Raw genomic sequence first — 26,121 nt, 5'->3', positions numbered from 1 at the left:
TTGCTCTTTCTATCCATGAGATTTGAGTGGTACAGTGCTAAGCTGTTCTGCCTCGCAGCAAGAAGAACGGATCTCCTCAAAGCCGCAGCCTTTGGGCAATAAAATAACAATAGTGGCTCTATGTTGTTACTTCATAGAAAGGTGTGGAATTTCCATGGTCTTACTGTTCATGCTTATCGGCAAATTGGAGTCATCAATTAAGCACACACATGTTATCATAGCTGTAAGTTCAAGTCCAAGACTTTCTGTGAGGAGCTTGTATGTTCTCCCTGTGTGTGTGTGTGTGTGTGTGTGTGTGTGTGTGTGTGTGTGTGTGTGTGTGTGTGTGTGTGTGTGTGTGTGTGTGTGTGTGAGTGTGTGTGTGTGTTTTCTTTCTTTCTGGCTACTGAGGTTATTTACCTGTGGTTGTGTGAGTGTGTGTTTTGGCCTGTGATGTACTGGTGACCAGTACAGGCTGAACACTGCCTTTGCTGATTGTCAGAGCACCACAGCCCTGAATTAAACAGGTGTGACCTGGAAAGAAAACCTACACTTGTACACTTGCAAGAAAAACATGTAAACTCTTGTGTTGAATCTGTGTGCCTCTGTAATAGCCCTGTGATGGACTTAAGAACTCTCAATGATTTACCCTGCAAACCACAACATGGATAAAGGCATTAACCGATTTCATTTGTTAATACTCTGTATTCATAGTATGAAACCAGAACTTAATCATAATAAATGAATGATAAAATTAGCAGCCAAAATTCTGATGTGTCCTTGTGGTAGAAGTACTTGGTTGCAGTTTGAACATGAGAATTAAATTGTTGTGGCCTTCTCAATTATCAAAGTTTCTTATCCCCCGCTGGACGGTATGATTGGAATGAAGATAAAGCATGTGCCTATTTGGAGCCGCGAGCAAAGAAGTTATGCTGATTGTAAAGAGCAACAACATTCTTGGGCTTTTCTCGTTTTTACAACATCAAGGCAAAAGAATTGTGTTTAAATCTCATGTCAAACGTGTGTGACTCTTTATTGCACCAATGAACCGAAGGTTCTAGCATTGTTTCTTCCCTTGGCTGCCAGTAACATAAAGACAACAACATATTTTCCCCACACAGCTCAGCCACAAACTCACAATTGCATCACCCTGAACAGAGCCTATTTCTTTTTTTTTGGGAGGCCCTATCATTAAATAGGACCACAGTCACCCATAAAAACACATGACATCACCTCCTTTTCCTCTGTGACCATCTATGTGTCTGCAGGCTGCAGTTTACCTGACGCTGAGGAACAACTGCAGCATGTGATTTGATTTGCTGCAGCATACATATACAGGCGCAGAGACGCCGGCTCCTTTATTGTGCAAAAACACATTAAGGGAAACACTGAAGATCGTGTGAGTGTACCCCTCACAGCTACGTCAAAATGAAACCTGCAAGCCCTCCACTGAGGGACAGAGAATAAACTGAAGCTGATATTTTCATAAAAACAACCACTGAGGTTAAAAGCGTGAAGGTAATCTGCAAAAAAATAGAACTGTAGTTGTCATATAAATCAGCTCTATGCACTGAATAAGCTCCCCTCTGTAGGGCGGGTCTGAACCTGGGAGATGGAGAGCTGGATAGTCGTGATTAGATTTGGACACAGTCATCGCAGCAGCAGTCGCAGACCACAGGGCTCCTTTATCAGTGTGGCCCAGCAACAGGAGCGTTCGCTGGATTAGCCGAGTTACCGCAGAAGGGCATGTTGCTGTTGTGAAACCGGCGTCGTCGACACCGCCGGCTTGGGCCCGTGCTCCTGGGTGAAGGCTCGGGCATCTCAATCGATCTGAGGGTTGCCTGCAGAATAATTCCAAATAGACTGTGACACGGTTACTGAGTATGGCAACGCCGTTGGCTGAGCCAATCACACGGAGCCATGAGTGAAGGCTGAATGCCGCTCGCATCTGTAAACAGATCACTCGCACCTTCACTTCGGCGAGCCTGGCAGATAGATATCAGAGTCAAACTCAAGGTTATAGAGGACTTGGAGGGGGGACAAGCTCAAGAGTTGGAGTGAAAAAGGAGGAAGGCTGCATCTATCATTTTAAAAGTGACATGTGGTTTTAAACATGACGGATTAAACTGCAAATAAAAGTTACTGCTAATGTTCTCAAGGGCTTAAACACAGAAGATGTAGAAGGAAGCTTTCACAATCTTTGAGTTCCTTTCGTTATCTTTATGTATCTATTTTTCTCCCAGTTGCTTTGAAAAACATGTGCGAAGGCAGCACGTGCTTATTATCCAGAAAACACTGCTCATCATCGTTACAGCGCAACACCTCTATGTCACTCCTGACAGTCAGTCACAACAGAGAACACATCACTGGTGACCGGGGGTTTGTCATACAAAGCGCCGCAGCTTCACGGCCGACACGGAGGATCAGTGGGGTAGTCCTAGTCTTTCACTGCAACACAGCATTTTCACTCAGTGTGTCAAAAAGATCGCAGCCAAAGGTAAGAAAAGTTTCTTGAAAGAATATGACATAAAGTATAAAAATGTGTGAATTTTTATTTTGAAAAAAACAAACAAACAAACATATACTGTTCATTTGGTTGTATCCAATAAAGGCGGTTTCAGTTTCAGCCTGATGATGAGCGTTTTTTTGTTTCTCTCCGACAGGAAAATGGTTGGGAAGTCCATGATTGCTGGTCTGGTGGTCCTTCTGGTGGCGGCGGTGAGCCTGTTCCTGGGGGTGTTCATGGGCCTGGGGAAGAAAAACCCGCCTGCCCCTTCAGACTACTTCTACTCGAAGGCCGCCGTGGCCGCCGACGCTGGGAAGTGTTCAGAAGTTGGGAGGTACGGAGAGGGAACACGGAGCACATTGCGCACGTCTGCTTTTTTCAGCATGGTAAAAGCCTTCCTGTGTTTCCAGGGACATCCTGAAGAAAAATGGATCGGCCGTGGATGCCTCCATCGCTGCCTTGTTATGTGTCGGCCTCTTAAATGCTCACAGCATGGGCATCGGAGGAGGGCTCTTCTTTGTCATCTATAACGCTTCAACAGGTGAGTGTGCGCTGTTCTTCAAGGGCTGTCACTGTGTCTAACTGAGAAAACGGAGGCTCAGTTAGTCCTCGTTTTCTGACCTACAGGAAAGGTGGAAACCATCGACGCGAGGGAGACGGCGCCCATGAATGCCACCGAAGACATGTTCGGCAACAATACCAAGCTTTCTCGTACAGGTACCTGAAAGATGGGATGGAGAATTTCCCCGGAGATTCAGATCTGACCTTGTACTCTGTAAAGCTGTTGCAGCAACTGTACTATTGGCACTGAGGAGGGATTTAGATTAGATCGCTTCTTTTGGATGTTCAGTCATCCAACACAGCCCTTTTCTTTCCTGTCTTGCTCCTCCTTATGCTTCCATTAAAAGTAAAATACTCCATATGTGGATGTTAATACGGACATTATGCTGGTAATCCACCACGGTTGCTCCACAACAGGTGGATTGTCCATCGCGATTCCAGGGGAGATCCGTGGTTATGAGATGGCACATAAAAGACATGGCAGGCTGCCATGGAAGGAGCTGTTTGAGCCCAGCATCGCCTTGGCTCGTGACGGCTTTCCTATAGGAAAAGCCTTGGCTCACGCCCTCTTCAAGAGCAAGGAATCCATTCAAGGAGACGCCAACATGTGGTGAGGGTGATTCCCTTTTGTATACTTAAATATTTACTTCATATGAAGCCTTGAAAACTTAATTAATTTAATCCCTTAATCTCCTTTCCTCTTTTCCTTAATCACATGTCAACATGTTGGATATCAAGTTACAGCGAAGAAGCAGGTGGATAATCCTCACATAGGCTTAAAAGAGGAAAACTGAGTGTTGATAATAGTCCTCTTAGATCAATATGAAACTCTTCATGATTACTGCAGGAATGTGTCTGCTTTGTCCATGAAGAGACTCTTTTAGCGAGATGATTTCAAATGACAATGAAATTTGGTTCATTAAAAGCAGTAATGCAGAAATGTGTCATGATATAAAAAAGAACAAAATTGATTCAAGTGATAAAATAACAGTAACAAATCAAAATGTAGTAACAAGTAAAGAAAACAAGAATACAGTGCTGAAAAGAGCTACGTGAATGTACTGCGATATGAAGACTGCAGGTGCGTCACCATAATATTAAGTTGTAGTTCTGTGGTGCAGGTTTTTTTTGCACTTTAATCTTTAGTTTGTTGCAAACAAGATTGATCATTTTCATTTGTGAATTCCTATGTTGGTAAATGTGTGGACAGCTGTTCGATAATCAATCCACACTGTGTTATATTTAACCCTCCATAGGGCGCAATTTGAAATACTTGAAAGTAGAACATTTCAACGTTAAGGAATTTTTTGAAGGGATACTTTAAAGGAAAAAAAAAGTCAAACATCAACATTATTATGTGCCATTTATTTGAGGGGAATGAATATAGTGCAACTCTTAACCAATTAAATCACAATTTAAAGCACAATAGTGCATCTAAATGGAATATTTTCCTCTGTGATTTCTTGATGAGGTTATATAATCTCATTTTGTATTATAGTCATACACTGTAATGTGTTATTTGAACTAAATATAACAAAACGTGCCCCGAATTCTTTTTTTTTTAAGAATGCTGTAATTATTTCTGTCTTCCTCTTCATTCATGTCTTGTGTGATTGTCATTGACTCATCATCTAGTTAAAGGATTAAACAGATAAAGGGTTAAGCTTTACTGGCTGATGTCTCCATGCACTTAAAGCTGGTCCTTATTCATTTGGGCTTTTATAGTCAATCTGTGCATCATGTACATTTTACATTGTAATAGAAGAACCGTGGCTTATGAGACCTTATGGCTTAAAGCATAGATTCCAGTTATTCATCATCTATAGCACTTTACCCACCTTAGAGAACAAGGATACACTTCTTATGGATAAAAAAGTAATTCTGCACAGACGACACCAAGACGTAACAATATGACAATGAAGGACAAACATCATAAATATAACAGAAAATACACGAGTGCAAAAACATAAAGATAAACATAAAAGTGTAATAAAGTAAAATGCAAGATCAGCCATGAATACATAATGTAATAATGACTTATAAAGTTGATTTTGTTCTGATTTAGAGGCTTCTCATTGCAGACACTTTTATAATAATGGATCTCAAACAGTTTTCTAGGGTCGGAAATGAATTTGTTATATTTTACTCTTTTCGCTGGTTAAACATGGCAGCAGTATTATATTCTTCTCAGTGTTTGCTTTCAATGACGTTCTTCTTTTTTTCAACTTTCATTTCAGCGAGGTGTTTTGTGATTCTCAAAAAAACATCCTGAAAGAAAATGACATTGTTAGATTTCCAAAGCTGGCCGAAACATACCAAAGAATAGCAGAGGAAGGCCCCGACGTGTTTTATAACGGGACAATGGCTCGCAGCATCGTTGAGGACATCCAGGCGGCAGGTGTGGTTCTGTTTTCTTCCCTTAACAATAAATATTTAGTGAGCACTGTGAAAAAAACGAAATAAAAAAAAAGTTGGACACAATAGAACTCAAGTTTGGACTCGCTGGAAATCCCACTATAAGTGATTTACAGTAATGGGAACATTATTTCTCAGTTTAACTTCACTGTGACACTTTTGAACTTGTTCCAGGCGGCATTATCACCCTGGATGATTTGTTGGAGTACCAGCCAGTGCTGAATGAGAACCCCCTGAAGCTGAACGTGGGGGAATACACCATGCACGTTCCAGACGCCCCCTCCAGTGGCCCTGTGCTGGCACTCATACTGAACATTGTGGACGGTGAGCAGCCTCGCCGAGTGCCTGTGCAGTCATGCAGGAGAAAGGATGTCAGGTTTCCCCAGGTCGTCCCTGGAATACTCCTCCGCCTGCTTTTTGGAGGCTGAAAACAGAGCCTGTGCTCAGTTCTGCTTGCCAAGTTTGATTCACCATCTGTTCAGTCCGAGCCGCAGACAAGAAGTGCCTCCTTTAATTTCTAATGAGGGACAACAATCAATGTATATGTGTGTGTAGACATGTACCTACGAGCTTCATGTTGTCCTTTGACTTAAGAGTTCAATCGCCTTCACGCAGTTTGTAAAACGAATCAATCTGTGGATATTTCACAGGGTACAACTTCACAGACACGAGTGTGTCGACAGCAGAGAAAAAAACTCTGACATATCACCGCATTGTGGAGGCGTTTCGCTTCGCTTATGCCAAAAGGAGCCGACTGGGGGACCCGCGTTACCTCAACATTACTGATGTAAGTGCCCATGCTGTTATCCTTCAAACCTCTTTGGAGCATTTCCAGAATCACCGGCCTCATTACGATCATGACTGTCTCATCAGCAAGGGGCGGGCTGGGGTGAAAAGAGTTGCTGAAGGGCATGTGCACAAAAACAAAGTTTAGGCGATTTCTTATTTCCTCCTTGTCAACTCGCTGCCATTGTTCCTCTCAGCTCATCCAAAACATGACCTCAGACTACTTTGCTGATGGCATAAGGAGTAAAATTACAGATGACACCACCCATCCAGACAGCTACTACGAGCCTGACTATTTTGTCCCGGACAACCACGGGACAGCTCACCTGTCGGTCATCGCTGAGGATGGGAGCGCTGTGGCAGCCACCAGCACCATTAATTTATAGTAAGAGTCTTATTGTTTGATCTAAATATGATGTTTAGTTTGTATTCAAGGCAAAAAATAATAATTGTATTCAACAGAACAAAAGTTTCTCCTATCGAGAAAAATCGATTTTGTTTCCTCAGTTTTGGGTCTAAAGTCATGTCTCGATCAACTGGGATTATTTTCAACGATGAAATGGACGACTTCAGCTCTCCGTACATGACCAATGGGTTTGGGATCCCTCCGTCGCCCAACAACTTCATCCAACCAGGTATGGCAGACTGAAATGGCCCTACATTACTTCTTGAACCTTCAGTCTGAGTTATGAGTTTCTAGCACCAGTGGATCTTTTCAACGTAAACCTCTATTTCCGACAGATACAATCAGTACTTGGTATTTCTCTAATAAGGTTTCAGATCTCACATTTTCACCAGCGTTATATTTGTGAACTAATTCATTCTGTTTGCTAAGATAGAAAGTAAATTCTGTTAATCTGTTGCAGGCAAGAGGCCGCTGTCGTCCATGTGTCCGACCATCATTTTTGACAAAGAAAACAAAGTAAAAATGGTAGTCGGAGCCTCCGGGGGCACAAAAATAACCACAGCCACTGCCTTGGTGAGTCGGCTTCATTCATATGCAGCTCCAAGCCGCAGATTCACACGCTCGAGCACGTGGAACTTGACATGTTCCATTTTCTGTCTGCACGAAGGTCATCCTGAACTCCTTGTTCTTTAACTACGACCTGAAGAAAGCCGTGACAGAGCCGCGAGTCCACAACCAGCTGAATCCTAATATGACAGTGGTTGAGCAGGGCTTTGAAAAGGTGGGTGGCATGGAGGTTTGCATGACAGTGCAAAATAACAGTTCAATTAGAAATGGCTGTACAGGGTCTGATGCTGGTTTGTAGAGCGTCTGGTTCTGATAGAATCCTTTCTATTCTCGCTGAATCCAGGTTTATCGTTCATGAAAATAAGCAGAGAGACCTGTATATGGCCATAAAACATTCAGATGGGCCGACAGAGGATGTTTGAAGTCAAGACCTTGTGTGTTTATAATGCTGCGTTTACAGTAGGAAAACAAGATATTTTACAACAAAACACTTCGATGGGTCACGAAGGCAGGAGATGAGGTTAGAGCGCCTGCAGAAGAGTACTGAGGTCAAGGACATATTAAATATAGAACAGTTTATACAGAATATAAAGCCATTAGTACACAATAAAAAACAAACAAACAATGCATACTCAATATAATATTCCATACATAGGCTACTATAAGATATAAATATACAATAAAATCAGTCAACATTATCATTCTATTACTGAAGTCTTTGGGACTTATGCCTCAAGCCTTGTTAGTGTCCAAGATGTAACAACGACCCAAATTGTTATAAAATATAATGTAATAAAACCCAAAATGTAATAACTGGTCAATAATGTTATGTAACAAAGTGCTGAGCCTGAAATGTAATAAAATAGTTATAAATAAAACCAATAATATAAAATGATTTAACAAGAATTTAAATGTGATCTTAATATGTTTAATGCTTGTACATTATTTTGTAATGATGATTGGAGAAATAGATTACAGATTAGAGAGAACAGAAGACTATAAATGACTTGGGCAACATCAATCATACATAAATACCAAAAACTGTATATGGATAAACGTAAAGAACAAACAGTCCAAACTTTTAGAACTCATTCTTTCAGTGGTATTTAAATTAAAGAACTTCAAGTCCAAACAATAAATCAATAACTCACTTTATGACGTAATAAAAATATTACAATATTAGGAGAAAAATATTTTGCCTGCCCATATTATTAAAAACGGTCACAAATTTAGGCTCAGCACTTTTGTTTCATTATCGACTCGTTATTACATTTTGGGTTTTAATTCATAACATTTTATAACAATTCGGGTGGTTGGTACATATCAGGCCTCCGGTGTGGCAAAACGCAATAGGTAGGAAATGAAGGTATAAATGACAAAAATAGTTTCCTTCATCATTTTGCTCATCCTGCACACCTGTCAGCTTCATGTACATCATCACTCAGGAAGGAGACGGGTAGAAAACAATCAAAAGCCTGAGTGGGACACCTCATATAAATAACCTTCTGAGTGAGTTGTCTGTGATGAATACCATGAACATCAATACTTTTCCCCCCGGTTTGTGTGTGACGTTCCCACGGCAGAGCGTCCTGGAGGGTCTGGCACAGAAGAACCATGTAACACAGCTGCTGAGGACTCCAGACTCTGTGGTCCAGGCGGTGGTGCGGCAGGGAGAGCGACTCTGTGCAGAGTCCGACCCCAGGAAAGGAGGCTACCCGGCGGGATACTGAGCAGCTTCTCCTCACGTCCCTCAGTGACGACCGTCTCCTCAAAGACACTCAGACAGAAGCACGGATATTAAAGGCGTCTGCATCCAAGACTTGGCGCTACACCTGTGAACACAGCCACCATATCTTCTCGGAGATCCAACATAGAACCTGAATCAATTTCAATACATTTTCCACACGAAAACTCATTTAGTTGACATAACTTCTCATTTTTGGACAAATTTTTTATTTTTTTTTGCATTTTGAATTAAAAAGGTAAATCCAGCTCGACTGGTTTCATCGCCATGTTTAGGAAGGAAGGTGACGCTTGAGGACTGGAGGAAAAGCTTATCAGGATAAAGAGTAAGAAGAGTTGCCCGGTAGAGAATTGCTTTGTTGCAGCAACAGAGCTTTTCCATAAACCTTAAGGACTGTTGACATCCATTTTACATGTTGCATGTGTGGGATGAGCAGCAGGTGGGTCGCACCCATAAGAAAGCAGCTAAATATTCTCTGCCATTCCGAAGCAGCTTGTTCTGATCCTCTGGGACCGCCACGACCGGCCCAAGCTCAACCTCATGAAACATTGGTGGGATGAGCTTGGGTGTGTTGTTGTTGCCAGGAGTGTGTGAGCCGGCTGGAGAGCAGCATGAGGAGGAGGCTGTTGTGGCTATGCATGGTGCCACCACACGGAGAATGCTGTTTATTACAAGGAAAAAAAAAAGGCTAAAATGATCATTTATCCTATTTCAAACATCCACTAAAGCTATCTGGTGAAGTCTGTTTTGGGGTTGCATTGATCAGATCACTTGAATATCAACAAAAAGTAACCACTAGACGCTCCACACTAGAAAGAAAAGCTGTTTGGTAAAGCAGAGAAGATGTGGCTCATTTTCTATTTTAACTTACTGACTCTGCTGCTAATCCCACAAATGCATTTTTTAAATTTATTTTTTACAGATAAATTATGAGATAAGAAGCATCATTACAACCAAGAACTAACCTGCCAAACACACATTTTCTGTACTTTTGGTTGCTAAAGCCAAGCGACATATCACGTCGGACCGATGATGTCACACTGAGAAATGTTTTTTTTAGGTTTTATTGCTAAAGGGAGAATCAGAGTTGTAGGTTGTCCCATTTTCATTTCTTTTTTTTTTTTAAGAAAACCATTTTGTGAATAACAGGAAGTTTGTCTGGAGAGAGTTTGTTTGGATGTCGATCTGGTGAAAAGCATTAAAGTAAAGCGAGCAGGTATACCAAATGAAAAAGGAGGACATCTCAGGTTGTTGCCTGTTTCACCAAAAATGTCTCCTGGTGTAAGTAGATCCTGAGTATTTAGAGGAAAACCTATCGTGTTATTTTCTACTATTTCTGAATTGTAAATGTTTAATATCGAGTAGAGGTTAAGTGAATGTATAGTGTATCCAGAAAAATACATTTGCAGATATATTTTTCTAAACATGCATTGTTCTTATGCCATGTTTGTTGCCATGCTTGTTATTAAACATTTTGAACAAAGATGCTATATTTTATCATAGTAACTGTTCCTGAACTGAGATATGAGGCACAAAAATCACTCTTCTGTTTAAGTTTCGTGGTTCGTCTGATTTTGTTCTTCAGTTGAATGTTGTGATCAATAAAATTAACCCGGTGCACATACACTGCAAGAAGGATTCAGAGTCTCAGTGGTGGTGAAGTTAATTATTATGAGCGGTTTTGAAAAATGACCTGGTGGATAGATATGAAGGCACGCTGTTTTTCTAAACAAAACGGATATTTATCTCAGAAGTGCATGATGAACTGAACGAAGAGGATAATCATCTATGTGGAGGAAAACGGAGCTTTTTCTTTCTTGAACTGAAAGTATTTCGCCTGTTAAGACAGGAATGAGGATTTTCATTCAATGAGGATTCTTAACGGGATCTGGAAGATGTTTCGCCCCCAATACATGTAGATTCATCAGTTCACATAGGCTGACCAGCCACTTCCCACGATGAAGGTGTGAGACGCAAAGTCCAAGGATCTCATTGATGATATTGTTTTTTTTTTTTTTTGGCCACTTCATCTCAGGATAGCCACTCGGCACAAGTTGGAATGATCCTAGTGCAACCCTCGATGGGATTCAAACCCTCACCTTCCAGGCACAAGGAAAATGAGGAGGAAAATCCTTAATTCATCGAGGGCTCACAGTGGTGGGCCAATAAAGCACTGATTTTCACCGCCACATCTCTCGCCAGGGATTCGACCTTTTGCTCACTTCACCAATGTCCGGGCCACCGCTGCCCCTTCCAATAGGTCTCATTACAATATGATACCAACAGTCTTCTCCTGCAAACATCTTAACAAGATTAACACTTTGATTTGTTGTGTTTATCAGTGTCGGGTCACCGCTTCACTGTGTTTCACACACAATGCAAGCGATGATTAAAAGGTTATTTCTCATCAACGTGTCCAGGGAATAAAGCCCAAAATGTAGGTTCTTTGAAATGATCTATAGAACAAGACAAAACCACGTCTTTTTCCTCATATTTCATAAACCGTCTTGCTTTCAGAGCTGAAAAGGTTCAACACATGACTGTTTGCAATCTGCCATCCTGGACAACCATCTCAGCCTCAGAGAGCTCAGCGAGTCTGGTGTGGGACATTTGTTATGAGGACAGATGGAGGAAGACGCAGCGACTGCCAGCCTGCATGACAAAGGTCCTGTAAATCCACGGATAGCCGTGTTCGGAGAAAAAAAGAACAAGAGGCTAATATCAATCTTTTAACACAAGAATTGCTCATTTGTACACTAAATGTGTTTTTTTGGAAAGCAGGTGTGTAAACCTCATTTTAGTTTAGGTTCTCTGTGTTGGATTAAGTCTGTTACTTTGACTAGAACAGTGCAACACCCTTAGGAATAGTTCTAATTTCTTTGAAAGAGAAAGTTTGTGTTTTCTTTGCAGTTTTTTTCACTTTAAACGGACCATTTGTTGGCCGCATCATCAGTTGAGACTGATTGTTATTTCCAAATCACATGTTTACGTCACGACGACACAACAGCAGCGAGTCCCACAGAGCTATGTGGAGACAAAAGTTTAAATTAAAGTTTGAACAGGTTGACAATCATTGAACACACCACATTCTAGGCGGGATCCATCAATCAGTCAACATATTGTTGGCAGGGGTGATTACAAGCAGCAAAAAACATCATGTTAGATGTAAAATCAGAGTATAGGGACAAAGAATACAAAAAAGTGAATAAAAACAAGTATAACTTAAACATGAGGCTAAGTTAGTGGGTTGCAGTTTTAATCCTCCTTTGTCCACATGTATAATTGAGGAAGACACTTGAAGCCCAAACTACTTTCAGCGTTAAGCCGTGTGAATCTCTCATAAAAGCATTGCAGACCTGAAGAAGCTCCACTTTTACTATGACAAAAATAGACATTCAGCTTCATATTTAGGTGTGTGAATTCCTCATGAGAATTACTTAAAGAGCGATTGCTATTTGATGATTACACAAAGTCTCCACCCTAAATTCAATTCCAATCCATAAAGTAACTCCTAAAACAAACTACCAAAAAGAAGCCATCTATAAAGCTTCGCCCCGAGATCGGCTGCAAATGAAGGAAAGGGCAGCCATCGCAGCAGTGTTGGTATCTTGTTTGATTAAAGACTTAAATGATCCACCAGGAACAACATTTGTTCTTGATTAATATTGTTTAAAACTAAAACTAATCCCTTACATCAACTCATTGTTTGAGCAGTTGTGTTCAGGTAGGATGTCATAAACCTCAGAAGGTCTCGGGACCCCGTGAAAACTTAGTTTTCCTTTAATAGTTGACTGAATCTGGATCAAAATGTAGTAAACGTATCCACTCGCATCCTTCTAAAAGCTGAATTAAACATTTTGTCTTTGGATGATAAATCAAAGATGTCAGTGTCTGTGACCCAAAACGTGTGATTGTGAAAACTAGCTGATTTAACTTCATCTCATGAAGTATAACGTGTTTTTCTAAACTTCCACAACGTTGATCTGTGGTATTAACATCCAGTGCAACTGGTATCTACTTAAAATTATGTTTGTCTGACTGCATCAAGTCACACCTAAAACATTAATTGGTTAAAAAAATTAATTTGCATAAACTTAAAAGACCTTAGTGACAAATTATTTAAATAAAAAAGGACTAGTATGACACATTTTAATCAATACGCAAGCATTTGATATTTTCACCTCAAAATAAAGTCATTAATACGATAATTTGAAGTAGTGTCAAATGAAATCGAGTGTGCTTAAAATAATCATTCTACTATTACCTGTGAACCAGTTAGTGTCTGCCTGATGTGAAAACACTGGCTTTACTGAGGTAAACCTTCCTCCATACTCCACCCAGTGTTGGCTGTAATCACACCGGAACACGTAAACACTCAGTGGCACGGTGTGTGTGACGTTTCCTTAAAAAACAAGGCTGCGTTCGTGACGCACCAACGCAATGCGTTTATCCACGGAAGAACATAAAGCCAAACATGACACTCAAGCTAATTAAAGAGAGCTTTTCAGGGGCCGGGGCAGATGGGAAATGAGGGAGAGGTTTCCTGTTGCCCTTCCCTAGAGGCTCACCAGCTGAGTTGTGCAAGAGAGAGAGGGAGGGAAAAAAAAACAAACAAACAATAAAACATGAAGATGTGGACAGCCGAGTCCATCACCTGACTTCACCTCGGGGATTGTCCTGCTGCAGGTACTTCTCATAGCGATCAGTTCCCTTACTCGTGTCCCATTACCTGAAAACTAGAAGAAACAAGCCGCCCATCTTCTTCACACAACTGCAGGAAGTAATGTAAAATTGTTTTGGGGGGAAAACACAACGTAAAGTTATCACCCGAAACAGTTCCTGCAAATTGTGGCGGAGGGCAGCGGAATACAGATGGAGTCTGGGTTGAGCCATCACGGGGTTATTACATTGTGAAACGTGACCACACTTTGGCTCCCCCGGAATCCAGCTTCATCAGTATTCCTCCAGCAGAATATGAATCATCCAGCCCACTGAAACACATTCGTCTTGTAGCTAACTCTGATATTACCCTCATTAATCACCAAGCGGCAGGTAGATCAGCACAGCGCCGACAGTTCATGATAAACTTTTTTTTTTAACCCAAACTGGTCCATGAGTCAGAGCATGCTTGATGTTGCACAGGCAACATGAAGCTGTTTCTGAGGTGGAAAGTATTGAGTCACATCGTGTGGAAGTCATTAACGTCTGTAAATACAATCATGATAGGAACTAACGGATACAGTCACGATTTACTGGACAATCTTTATTCGTAACGTTGTTTTGATCCATTTGCTTGAGTTGAAAGAGCTCCACAAGCACCTGGAGCTCAACATATTGATATAGAAAATACTTTACTGGTGAGAGAAGCAGGACACCATCTGGTGGCCAGACTTGGAGATTTATCCAAGCAGTTCAAAGGAGATGATTTGGGTTTTTCTTCTTCCAGCGTCCAGATCGTTGGTAAAGAGGGAGGGTTTAGAGTCGCATGGAGACCGGCGGCGACTGCAGCTCCTGGTCCAGCAGACGGAAGAGCATTGCACTTTTGTTGCGCTGCAACGTTTGTCCGAGTGAGTGGTGCAGCTGAGCCTGCAGGTAGTGGACGTCCCGCAGCCGCTCCTTACAGCTCAGCTTGGAGAAATAGGCTGCGGCCTCGTTCAGCGAGTCCACGGCCAAAACCACCAGACGCGAATCTGCCGGGACACAATAAGCAGCGGTGCGTGAATGTAAACGAACGTCCACGAGCTCCGTGAGAGGAGGACGGGCGTTGGGAGCGGGGGCGGAGCGAAGCTGTTACCTGCTTGCCCTTGTTGATTTGGCCTGAACCCAGCCACTGCCATCTGACAGCGAGCGGCCAGCAGCATGGTTCGGCCCTTGTCCATGACGGAGCCGTGGGCCAGAATGGGCTCGATGGCTTCGTGCAGCACGTTCAGGGCCTGCTCAGGAACCCCCAGCATCAGCTGCAGGGCCAAGAGGAAAACAAAAAGGCCAGCAGATAAAGTGCACGCGCACGTCTTTGATTCTGCATTCTAATGAGCTCTGATCTGCGCTACCGGGAGCAGCGACAGCGTTTCCACCGACCTGAGTGAAGGCCAGGTGAAGGATGGTTTCTGAGGCCAGGGACTGCAGGTGGTGCTGCCTGGCCAGAGCCAAGGCCTGCAGGAGCAGAGGAAGAGCCGTGGAGAAGCCAGACGACTCCCAGTGGAGCTCGGCGGTGGACAGCATCACTCTGCACGAGACGTAAAAGGGCAGTGATGTAGACGAGTTCAAACGTAGCTCAGACCCATCCCACAGGAAGCATGCACGCATACAGATATAAACAAATCAATACTTTAGATCAGCTTTTACAGCGTGCAGGCATCTATAGAGACTCTCTGATCACTTCATTAGGTACACTTGTAGAATCTTGTTATCCTTTTTAACCCACTGGTCATGAATTCATTATTTCTGGCTGTTGTTGCTCTTCATTAGCCTCAACTGGCTCAATTAGATCCGGCCTGTGAGCACTTCATGTCCTTGTTGCTACGCAGGAATACACAGTCAATATATACGGCTGCATTTTTTTTTTTTTTTTTTACTGCAAAGCAAATTTAACCTATGGATACAAATTGAACCAATCAATTCTGCTCATATCACAGCACGGATGTTTAGTTTAGTATGAGGTCTTCAGAATAATAAAGGTAAATTAAGAAAATCTAAGGCTGATATTTGTGGTGAGTTTAAGATGGACAAGTGTTTGAGTGACAGGTGGTTCTAATAAGGTACAACTCCTCTCTTATTACTGTGGCATAGCAAAATAATTAAAAAAACACAGGCCAAATTAACACTATTGACCCTAAGATTAAGGAAAATTTTAATTTGTAAGGCTGTAAGAGTGAGTACAAGTGAGATTACAAAGTGGCTTTTTTTTTTTTTTTTAGAAGACTTTATTTTAAAGGCTCTTATCAAAGCACAAAACACACAAATTATTTAACCATTTAAGGAACAACAATTAAAATACTTGCACATTTCAATTGTAGAGTGTTATTAAAAGATATTTCAAGACCTCCGGGCGATAAAACTGAATAAACTACATCATTTATAAGAACTACAAGTATCTGAAATGCCAAAAATAATGTGGAATGTGGAATAAAGAAAAACTATTTAAATCATAATTAAATACATTTTGTTACACATAATTGTGAATAAATGTTTTTCTAAGATTCATGCATATTCACAACTAGTAATTTGGAAGAAAGTGGACAAATGTGAAAGATCCTGAGCAAATGAGTTGATAAAGCACACACTGGAACACTGGAGGAGCATGGCTGGACGATGCTCGCTCATTGGAATTCAGCTGCTGCCATGTAGTTGATGTTATGTGATAATAATACAAATCAAGGCGCCAAACTATCAAACCACACGGCAGGCTGCCGCCCCGCCGGCCTCCTGATGGAGATCTACACCTCAGCAGAGCACAAAGCAACGAGGACCGCTCACACGCTGCTTTACAATTATTTGAACCCCCGGCAGACTCGACAGGTGCATCGACTCAGAAACAAACAGAAATCGTTTCTTTAACGGAGCCGTGACCGCTCAATACTCCTCGACGGAGTCACTCTCAATCAACGTTACAGAGTTCAGGAATTTCCCTCTAAGAAAGTATTTCTATTCTATCTCACCGTATCTAATCTTGTACAGTGCCATCGCTGTATATTCAGTGTTGTTTAGGTCGCTGCGTGGTATCATGTGAGAGGGGAGACTCCTCCATCTCGTTGTATACAACAAAAAGCATTGTTATTTCTTTTCTCACAAGTTTCTGTTGCATTTGATCATTTATTTCTTGAGGCCATTGATCAGAAGAAGAGTAGCCAGACTCCCAAAGTGCACTTAAACGTTAAATATATTTTGGGGGGAATTCAGTTCATTTAATCTTATAGCAGTAATATTGTGACTTTGACGTGTATGATATTAGGATTTGTGGGGATGATGCGTTACACTTACTAGAAGTTACACTGTCCAGTAACGGCAAAAACACCAGAAAACAACTGTAATATTAAAAGAAACTTTGCTTTGGAAAGACAACTTGTGTGTTCGCTCCTTGCAGTACAATGATCTCAGAAAACACATCTGAAAACAAGCAAAGCGTCCTACCTGATGACCATCTCTGTACATTTCGTCTTCTCACAGTGAGCCTGCAGCTCCTGCAGGATGGAATAAGCTTCTGTGCTGCAATTAAGAGCCTTCAGGACTTGAGCTTTCCTGGAGGTGGAACTCAGGGTTAGTCGCTCAGCACAAAAAAAAAAAACCCACACACCAACGGAGCTCCAGAGGCGGAGGTTGGTGTCGCGACGTTACCTGTAAAGACCTTCGGTTTTGTTCAGAGCAGAGATGGCTGTGACGAGCGGCTCCGCCAAATTGTAATTCCCCTCGTTCATGTGTTTCTCAAACTGGATTTTCAGATCACACAGCATCCACAGCTGGACCGGGGATGTTGGTAAAGCAAAAAACAAAAAAAACAAACAAAAGGAAATTGCATTATTTTGCTAATTATTTCTTTTCAATATAAGATGATATCATTCACTACATAATAATTTAACATCCTGCCCAGAGCTACTTAAGCAAACAAAAGAACATTAAATTTGTTCAAAATGAAATGAACGCAACTTTTTAATATCCCAACCATATTTAAATGATTAATATAATTTAAATATATGTGAAAAAATCTTGCAAGTATAAATGGAATAAAAAAAAAAACAATCATTAATGGATTGGTTATTGTATATTTCAGCTTTAACATCAAACCAGAGCGACAGTGAAAGTCTGCATGCCTTGAAGTTTGTTAGTTTTTTTTATTTATTTAAAAAACAGTTTTGAAAGTTCCAGAACTTGCTCAACAGATTCAAATTTGTTTGTACGTTTTAAGGTTTTTTTCTGTGTCTACCTTGAAACGGCTCACTGAAATGTGCTAAATGCAATAACTTAATCAGTTTCAATATAAACAATTACAACTGATAGAGAACCAAGCAGGAAAATACTTAATCCTTAGACTGAAAACACTTCTAACCAGACAGGAAATTAGAAACTCTCATCAGAACTGTTTGTTTCTGTCCTCTTAGTGAAAATAACATAAAAGTATTCGACAGTCACAGCTGGTTTCACTTGAGCAGCAAATGTGTCAATAAGTTGTGGGTTAAAATAAAGTCTTAAAAAACTGAAATCTGTAGCACAAAGTAAATGTTAGTGTGACATTGGTGTCAAATGATCTCATAATGTAAACATAATGAATACTTCAACTGCTTAAAAAAAAAAAATTATGTTAATAAAACTGATACTTATTTTTTCCTGGAAGTGATTAATAGTAGATGACCTAAAGCAACAGGGAGTCTCTTCATATAATTAATTGGACTGTATGTGTCCTTTGAAGTGAAATGTGTTGGACGACCACGCGGGACTCGTTTCTGCTCTCCGCCTTTATATAAGAAGGCGCCACTGAAAAACACAGTGCGGGGGAGGGAGGGCACCTTGGCATGCTGAGTGTGATGAGGGAACTGGTCCTTTAGATGCTGAATGATGGCTGAAACGGCACTGTACAGGCCCTGCAACACAAGCAGACGTACACGAGACAGTGAGTCACGCGCAGGAGCTGGGAATGAACCCCCACACCCGATCAATGTTTATTACCATCGAGCAAATTCGGGAAAGCAATAAGTCCTCGCAGCGACTGACTAATAGATATGCAACAGCAGGATGGACGGCGGGGAGATGAGATCAAATCAGAAGTGTTACCTGCTCGGCGTGCAGCTCGGCCAGGTGGCAGAGCACCACGGCGAAGGCCTCTGTGTTGTTCTGCTGGACACCGAAGTTGACCGGCTCCAGACTGCTCATGTTGAGAAGCAGCTGTGCTTGCTGCAGAGCCATGGTGCTGCATGAGACACGGGGGGGGGGGGGGGGAGATGAATGACTTACAGAAGAAAGGAAAATATGTTGGGGTTTGTTAATTGCTTGTTCTTGAGGAGTTTCTCTTATGAGCGACACCTTTCAGCATCTCAGTTGTTTCAAAGACTTGATTAAATGTGAAGAGCTTGGCGCTCGTATCCATGTGAACAAACGTGACGATGGTGAGTTGCGGTGTCAAGGTGACAGGCCCGACCTCTTTCCGTACATCCTCCATATGGACGTGGTCTGAGCCAGGCTGATCTCGATCAGCTCCGACAGACTGTGCTTCCAGTGCAGGATGTCCGTGTCCTTCAGGGCATCCATCAGCTTGTGTGCTGTTTTGCCCTGTGTCGCCCCCTGCTGGACCAACGACTGAATGCCCAGAGACGCCAGGTACTAAAGCAGAGAGACTCGATCAGCATCGAACGTCAACAAGTCAGATTGGGCCACGCATGAAAGCAATAAATATTACACTGGATTCTTTATGTATTAGCAAATTGCTATTAGATGAAGCATTTAGTATTGAAAGTGTGAAAGCAAGATATTAATCTGGAACAATATAATGCTCCCTACGTGTTCTTGTTTATGAATAATGCCTTAGAGGAGACCAATTTGGGTCAGAGTACAACATAATTGAGAAATCAAACATGTTGACAAATATTTCATAAGATGTGTGGTTTTAAAAGTACAGGACTTTTCCTGCTGAAGCTCTCTGGTGCCCCCCAGGGGAGGCCCACCCCAGACTTGGAAAAATATTGCGTGGCAATAAACATGTTAAAAAAGACAGTAGCACCTGTTACACACGTACTTTTAAAAACACTTTTGACTGTAAATTAATCAAAAGCCTTGGCTCAGTTTTCACAAAAAGACTTGAACCTTCAGACAGGAAACGTTGCATCACAGTACTGATGTGCAGATCGATCAGAACAGCAACACTTCTAATACCGTGTATGTCTGTTTCTAGGTTGATTCTCATTTACACTGCAGTTACTATTTCTACATAATTGTGCCTTTCCTCTTAATCAATTTTTAATCAAGGTTATTGGGCAAATTAGATCCTGCTGAGATTCTTCCAAATATGATTATTGGTCCTAACGTAACAGAACATGAGATAGAGTATGAGAAATAATCAGTACTTGCAGTTTTAAAGGAAAATGCTCCAACACAGTCTGTAGCCTCATTTGATGAACAACCATTTCAATTCCCTCAATAATTCAAGCGCATAATCTTGTGATTCCCATGAATAAGCGATGTTTTCATTTTGTGCATCACACTCTGTACAAATTAAAATAGTTTTTAAAATTGAGCCAAAGCAATTAAAACACCAATGAACAGCCAACGCCACTTCGGCGCGGACGCTCCTATATGAGGGCTCCGGATGCACTCACTGGCAGGCAGAAATGAGCAGCCATTTTCACTGAATCCTCGGTTAGCACCGTGCTGTCGGATCCCTTCATCTGTTCCAGTGTGTAGAGCCAACTCTGACAGAGGAAACTTGTGTTAGACATAATTATTAATGCACCCTGGCACCACCGCTTAAGTGACGCAAAAGTAACAACTGCAGGGATTGTTTTGTTTTACCAAGCAGTGCTGCAAGCAAACGTGATCATTAGACTCCTGAGCAATCCGGATGGCCTCATGCAGCGCCAGTTCAGCCTGGTGACTTGAATGACAACAACGGGAGGGTTAAAATGCATCGAGTCTTTTCTTAATGATCGGCCCCCCCATCTACTCAGACTTCACCAACTCTTGTACTCACTAATGGCCAAAGCGACAGTGAAGGCTTGCCAAGTTCAAAGCGGCGTAGCGGAGGCTGCGGCCGTATCCCTCGTCCCCGTTGCTTTTCCCCTCATTACCGGACAAGATGAGGCGGTCGAAGTAATGCAGGAGGCTGTGGGTGGAGAGGAAGATGTCCTGGACTCTCATGCTGTTTAAGTAGTTCAGATAATGCTGAGGAAGAAGAGAAGACCAGAGAGAGGATGAAGATGACACACCCACTCCAGAATACTTTGGAACTTGCTATCAAATGTTTGGAAGAAGGGGGCCGCACCGCTTCGGCAAAGTCTGGGTTAAACTTCAGCATGTTGTTGAGCTCCTCCTGCAGGGCAGCGGGCTTCAGGGCTTTGTTTTCATCGTTCTTCAGAAGATATGCCTGAACAAAGAGGTTGACAAAATCTAATTGAATCATTTACTGTTGGTTTGAACAAGGGTTGACCTAAACAATAACATCACCTTCCATCTCAACACCCACCTGCCTTGCAAGAAAATACTCTGCTTGCTTTTGAGAGAGGGGGCCTCTGCTTGGAGCATTGTCACCTCTATAAAAAACAAAACAACAACAACATTGAGAATGTGATTACATGTTTTACGTCATTGTGGAGGCTATCTGGGGAGAGAATCACTCACCGTAGGTCTGACTCATGCAGCGTGGTGTCTAGCTCCTCCTTGTCCACCGTGTGTCCGTCAGTATCCTCCGTGCTGGTGAGGTCCATGTCCGAGTCGTCTGCGGCCAGCGCCGGCAAACTCGCCTGCTCGTCCGTAGGCTTGGCGTAGTGACTGTGGTAGTAGTGCTGCAGGGATTTGTACAGCTTGTAGACCTGACTGAAGGACAGCTTGTTGTAGGCCAGCAGCATGTGTCGAATAAAAAGTCCTGAGCGGCAGGAAAAACACGTCCCAAAGTAAGAGCTTACTGAGAGGAGCCCACACGTCTCATGATTAGCAACTGGACTGACACCTCAGGTGCCCCAACTCACCCACAACACTGGTTTTATAAGCCTCGGAATCAAAAGCAGTAAATTGAGTGGGAAGTGTGGAAAAGAAGAACTCCATGTCCTTCAGCTCTCCGTCTGCCATTTCATGAAGCCTTACAAGTAATAAAGAACAGGCACATCAGGTACATCAGGTACACACAGCGACGGTTTTCCAGTCCACATGCAGGTAAGTGTTGCTATTTTTAAACATGTAGTCTGAGAAACCTCAGCCAAGACTGCGAGATATGAACATTTGTTCCTGTGCTATTTAACTTAACACGTTATACATTCTGGAACAAGGCGATCTGAACATCGTCAATTAAAATCCTAAAAGTAAATACTTATTGAGGTTTAGTCCCGTTTCTTTATTACATATCATTTCATTGTTAAACAGTGAGAGTGTGTATCTGGAACACAGTCTTTTGACAAAGTGCTACTCCATTTGAACATACTTCAATATTATAGTGACGGAACCGGAGTGAAATCATAAAGGGAAAACAAAAAGGTGACTCTTGTAACTGATGCTTTCCATCAAGGCCGAGATGAAATTTGTGACTTTGAGCAGTGAAGGTCTGCGTGTTTGCTTTTGTGATGTTTTTGGGGATTACATTTCTTTTTAAGTGAATAATATGTCAGTCCTTTGCTGAATCGGCTCACTTCTTCTAATGATTGATTACGTCCATTTCAAGAAGTAGGTATGTATCCATTATTTGCTTAAATTAAAAAAAAAAGGTCTGTGCAGTGATCAATAAGTGATATCTTGAAAGCTTATGCCAAGAAAGGCATCAGGCTCAGACTGAGGGTATACACTCTTCCTGATGCATCGCAGTACAAATCAAAATACCCTGACATTTAAGTCCATTTGAAGGATCAATCCTGACTTCAAGGAATCGTCCAGACATAATGTTTAAGATCTGCAATGGTCAGAATATATGCATGCAACAACTTCAAGTAAAGATGTATAAGAGAACGGCTATAACACATGAGAAATAAATCAATTTAAGAATAAATAAACATTATTTGAACCAGAACTCACTCATCTAACCATGCCATGTTTCCTACTCTGTCCAAATTAAGATTGTATATTGTGGACAGTTGCAGGATGGTGTAGTGGTGACGAGCAATCTGTTCTCTGCTGTAGCAAGAAAGTCGGTCAGTTTGTGGTCTGTGCTCCCGGCACCCATCGAGCAGCACGCAGATCAGCCTGTTGTTTGTTGTTGTTTGTCTCTCTGTGTGTGTGTGGGTTTCCACCAGGTACTCCAGTTTCCTTCCACAGTCAATAAACATGCTCGTGAGGTTAGTTGGTGACCCTGTATTCCGTCTCGGCACGAATGTGTGTGTGGCTGTCTGCGGCTCTATATTTGTCCTGTGATGGACTGGCGACCTGTCCAGGGTGTTTCCTAGTTTGGCTCCAGCGCTCCGTGACCCTGATCTGGACATAAGCGGTGCAGAAGGTGGATGTTTGTTTCTCTCTGTCCTCACCAGTTCTTTACTACCCAACAGCTGCCAGCTTGTGCATGCAGAAAGCTTTCAACCTCAGAGTCTGGATTCACTGGAGCTCTTAGTGGTAAAACAGTGTTTTTCCTTTACAATTCAAAGTAAGATGACATGGTTAAGTTGCAATATATGCCATACAAATAGAAATAAACTGAGTACATCAACTTGCAAATAAGATCTCCTGCAGTGAGCAGAATCTACATGGGGGAGATGCTGACCTGATCTTGACAGCATAAGCAGTCTGAGCTGAGCACTCCTCCACAGTCTCGAGGAACTGGCCGAGGGTCAGGTCTGGACCCTGACGACCCACAAGGCAACACGGTAAGCAACATGTAACTCGGCCAGGGATAAAACACAGTGGGAACTGTGGTGGATCTGACCTGCTGCAGGGGCAGAATGAGCTTGTTCAGCCTCCTCCTCTCCGGCAGGGTGATCTTGGACGCGGTCATTTCGTAGAGCAGCGCCAGCACGGAGATCTTGTACGGAGTCACCCAGTCTTTGATGCCAAACACGTTAGCGTGGACCACTCCGTTAGTCATCATGGGGTTGAAATACAGACTTTCGTGCACGCTCGCCATCCTCCTGAAGTGTTACACTGGTGTCGTAGTAAACTGTGAAGATTAAAGTAGAGACAGTTGACGGACAGGACCAGCAGCTAACAGGCTAACGAGTGTAGCACGTCTAATTAGCGTCAGTAAAATCATTTCAAACATCAAAAGCAAAAATGTTTACCTCGGTGAGGCTGAAGACAACCTATCTCATTAACGGTATGCAAATGATGCTGTTCAACCGGGTAATCTGGCTCATTTTAAAGATATCAACACAAAACGTTTCTCTAGATTCAAACCACCCTCCTTCTGTCGCCTGAATATGACGTCACACAGAAACAAATGTTTTTTTTAAACCATAAAAACTTTATTTTAATTTCAAACTAGACAAAAATAACAGACTATGAAGATTTTGAGAATTTATAAATCAGCAGTGGTAAAAAAAAAAAATCTGCAGTTTTATTTGAGGACAATATTAAGATATATTAGATAGATTTTTCTTCTCTTTCATGTATGTTTAGGCCACTTGATTGTGTCGTGATTCGCACTCTCCCCTCACACTGAGAATATATTTGTACAATTCTGGGACTGGGGGCGTTTGTGTGAAATTTGAATGTTCTCCCTGTTGTTTTTGTTTTTGATTAATAAATGCTTCTTTTTTTTTTCAATCTTTGTTTCCAGCTTTTTAAAAATGTATTTTGTGAAATGTGTTTTTAACTTTCACTACACGTCCCAATGTTTGTTTTGAGAGGATCTGAAAAAATAAATCAAACCTGGTACAGCCTGACTGTTATGATCTGATGTACTGTGAATCTCTGAACCTCTGAAATACCAAACAAAAACAAATGTTTCAAGAAAAAGATATTAAAATTGCTTCATCACCCTAGACAACAAAACAAGAACAGTAGTTATTAGAACTGCAGACTACAACTGAGTATTTGGTTTTGTCCTTATGGAGTATCCTTATGTTTGAGGGTTGCAAAAATATTTGTTTATTTTTTTATTCATTGATATCAGCTTCCTTCGATCAGATGAAGCTGATTTCATGTTGATGGGAACTGGCATGATTGCAGTTGAAAATATTTCATTTCCCAATTTACAGCATTCCCATTGACCTGGGGTACAGAATCAAGTTTTTACAAAAGTGTCCCATACTATGAACATACTGTAATACTACTAAGTTTTTTTTTTCATCAATAGATTTATCATAATGAGCCATCTCATTATAGCAGGTCATACTGTATGTTTACACATCTATTTCCTCTATGCGTTAAACTTTTAAAATGTGAAAATTACCTATAGAAGTGCCCTTAAGAAGAATGAATAGCACTCTATTTCGGTCTTGTTCTAAACACAACTATTTTAAGAATAAATATAGAATAACTATAGTATGAAAATAAGTGAATAATGTCCTTCCTTTTGGCATTTCCACTCATTTTCACACACTTTTGCATAAATAAGAGACTCATTGGACAGAGATGTACATTCAAAAAGATACGAAGCTGATTCGACTTGAAAATATATGCTCATGAATATTCTGAGTATAATATAAAAACAAATCAATAATGTCTTTTGGTGCCATACAGTTACTGTTTATTAGTGCTTCTGCAAGTGGTCAAACTTTCCAGCTTTTTAAAACAGGCAGACACATTATGACCACTAGAGGGCAGTGTGTATCAAAAAGAAATCATCATGACCAATGAACAGTAAGTCTACTATACATTTTCAACACAAAACAAATGAGTAAGTGCTGTGTTCATTTTGAATATTTAAACAAAGCAGCCTCACTAATTGTTGATATATGACTTGTGTTAGTTATATGTTTATAACTAAATGGCCTCCTAAATAACATTCAAGGGGATCTATATCAGTTATAGATTCCTTATCATGAAGAGGGATATGGTACAGACTATATTGGTAAAACAAAACAAATATGAACTTCTAACATGCTCACAAATTGTTGTATGATTGCGCAATTTTCTTGACACCGGGAGACTCTGATGGTCATCTGATGGTGGGATGAAGCTCATCACACAAAGTGGATGCACTACTGAGTGATATGTTAAAAACAGGCGTCCTACCTGTGTACCCATGTCATAACTGCATCTTAAAATACACACATCTACTCGAAAGGTTACTCTTTAGGTTTCAAACATTGCACAAACATGTGCAATCCTAGTAATACTGGACACTATCAGGTTGAAAAAAATATAAATTACATTTTAATAGGATTTATTTATTTGGTTCGTATACTGTTAATCCAGGAATTGTAATTCCTGCCGTCTCACATTCGACTCTCGTTTGTTTTCGCATAATCCACCTTGGAAATACTATAATTTTTCTAATTGTCTGGCTAATAAGAGATCAATATCTGAGGCAGCAGGGTAAATTTGTATGCATAGCAGAAAGTGGTCTCCCTTTGTCTGCAATTAGATTAATCTTATCTT

At 41.4% G+C, this 26,121-nt stretch overlaps 2 protein-coding genes across 5 annotated transcripts; one reads left to right on the top strand and one right to left on the bottom strand.

Moving 5' to 3' along the window:
* Positions 1 to 2,646: 2,646 nt before the first annotated feature.
* ggt1a (gamma-glutamyltransferase 1a) lies at positions 2,647 to 8,950 on the top strand (the record flags this gene model as incomplete). Its single annotated transcript, XM_080466598.1, has 12 exons — positions 2,647 to 2,819; positions 2,896 to 3,026; positions 3,113 to 3,202; positions 3,464 to 3,656; positions 5,284 to 5,444; positions 5,636 to 5,785; positions 6,112 to 6,248; positions 6,445 to 6,632; positions 6,755 to 6,882; positions 7,114 to 7,226; positions 7,321 to 7,434; positions 8,804 to 8,950. 12 exons carry the CDS (start codon positions 2,647 to 2,649, stop codon positions 8,948 to 8,950), a joined length of 1,725 nt encoding a protein of 574 aa, XP_080322724.1.
* A 4,150-nt stretch (positions 8,951 to 13,100) lies between these two features.
* anapc5 (anaphase promoting complex subunit 5) lies at positions 13,101 to 24,008 on the bottom strand. 4 transcript variants are annotated; one of them, XM_080468274.1, is made up of 19 exons: positions 23,859 to 24,008; positions 23,507 to 23,737; positions 23,345 to 23,424; positions 23,112 to 23,213; positions 21,633 to 21,742; positions 21,286 to 21,529; positions 21,131 to 21,197; positions 20,930 to 21,031; positions 20,639 to 20,829; positions 20,461 to 20,542; positions 20,268 to 20,360; positions 19,094 to 19,275; positions 18,730 to 18,865; positions 18,465 to 18,539; positions 17,299 to 17,420; positions 17,095 to 17,202; positions 15,043 to 15,190; positions 14,759 to 14,921; positions 13,388 to 14,654 (listed from the first exon to the last, which is right to left on the bottom strand). In XM_080468274.1, exons 2-19 carry the CDS (start codon positions 23,702 to 23,704, stop codon positions 14,440 to 14,442), a joined length of 2,418 nt encoding a protein of 805 aa, XP_080324400.1. In that variant the 5' UTR covers positions 23,705 to 23,737; positions 23,859 to 24,008; the 3' UTR covers positions 13,388 to 14,439. The 4 variants fall into 4 exon arrangements, with proteins under 4 accessions (XP_080324401.1, XP_080324400.1, XP_080324402.1 ...); XM_080468275.1 differs by lacking the exon at positions 23,112 to 23,213 and having other exon boundaries at positions 13,101 to 14,654; XM_080468276.1 differs by lacking the exon at positions 23,112 to 23,213 and having other exon boundaries at positions 19,106 to 19,275.
* Between the last annotated feature and the right edge of the window lie 2,113 nt (positions 24,009 to 26,121).

Source organism: Lipophrys pholis (genome assembly GCF_963383615.2).
Source record: "Lipophrys pholis genome assembly, chromosome: 7".
Taxonomy (NCBI): domain Eukaryota; kingdom Metazoa; phylum Chordata; class Actinopteri; order Blenniiformes; family Blenniidae; genus Lipophrys; species Lipophrys pholis.
Note: the sequence above shows the minus strand (reverse complement) of the source record. Positions and strands in the feature narration are given on the sequence as shown.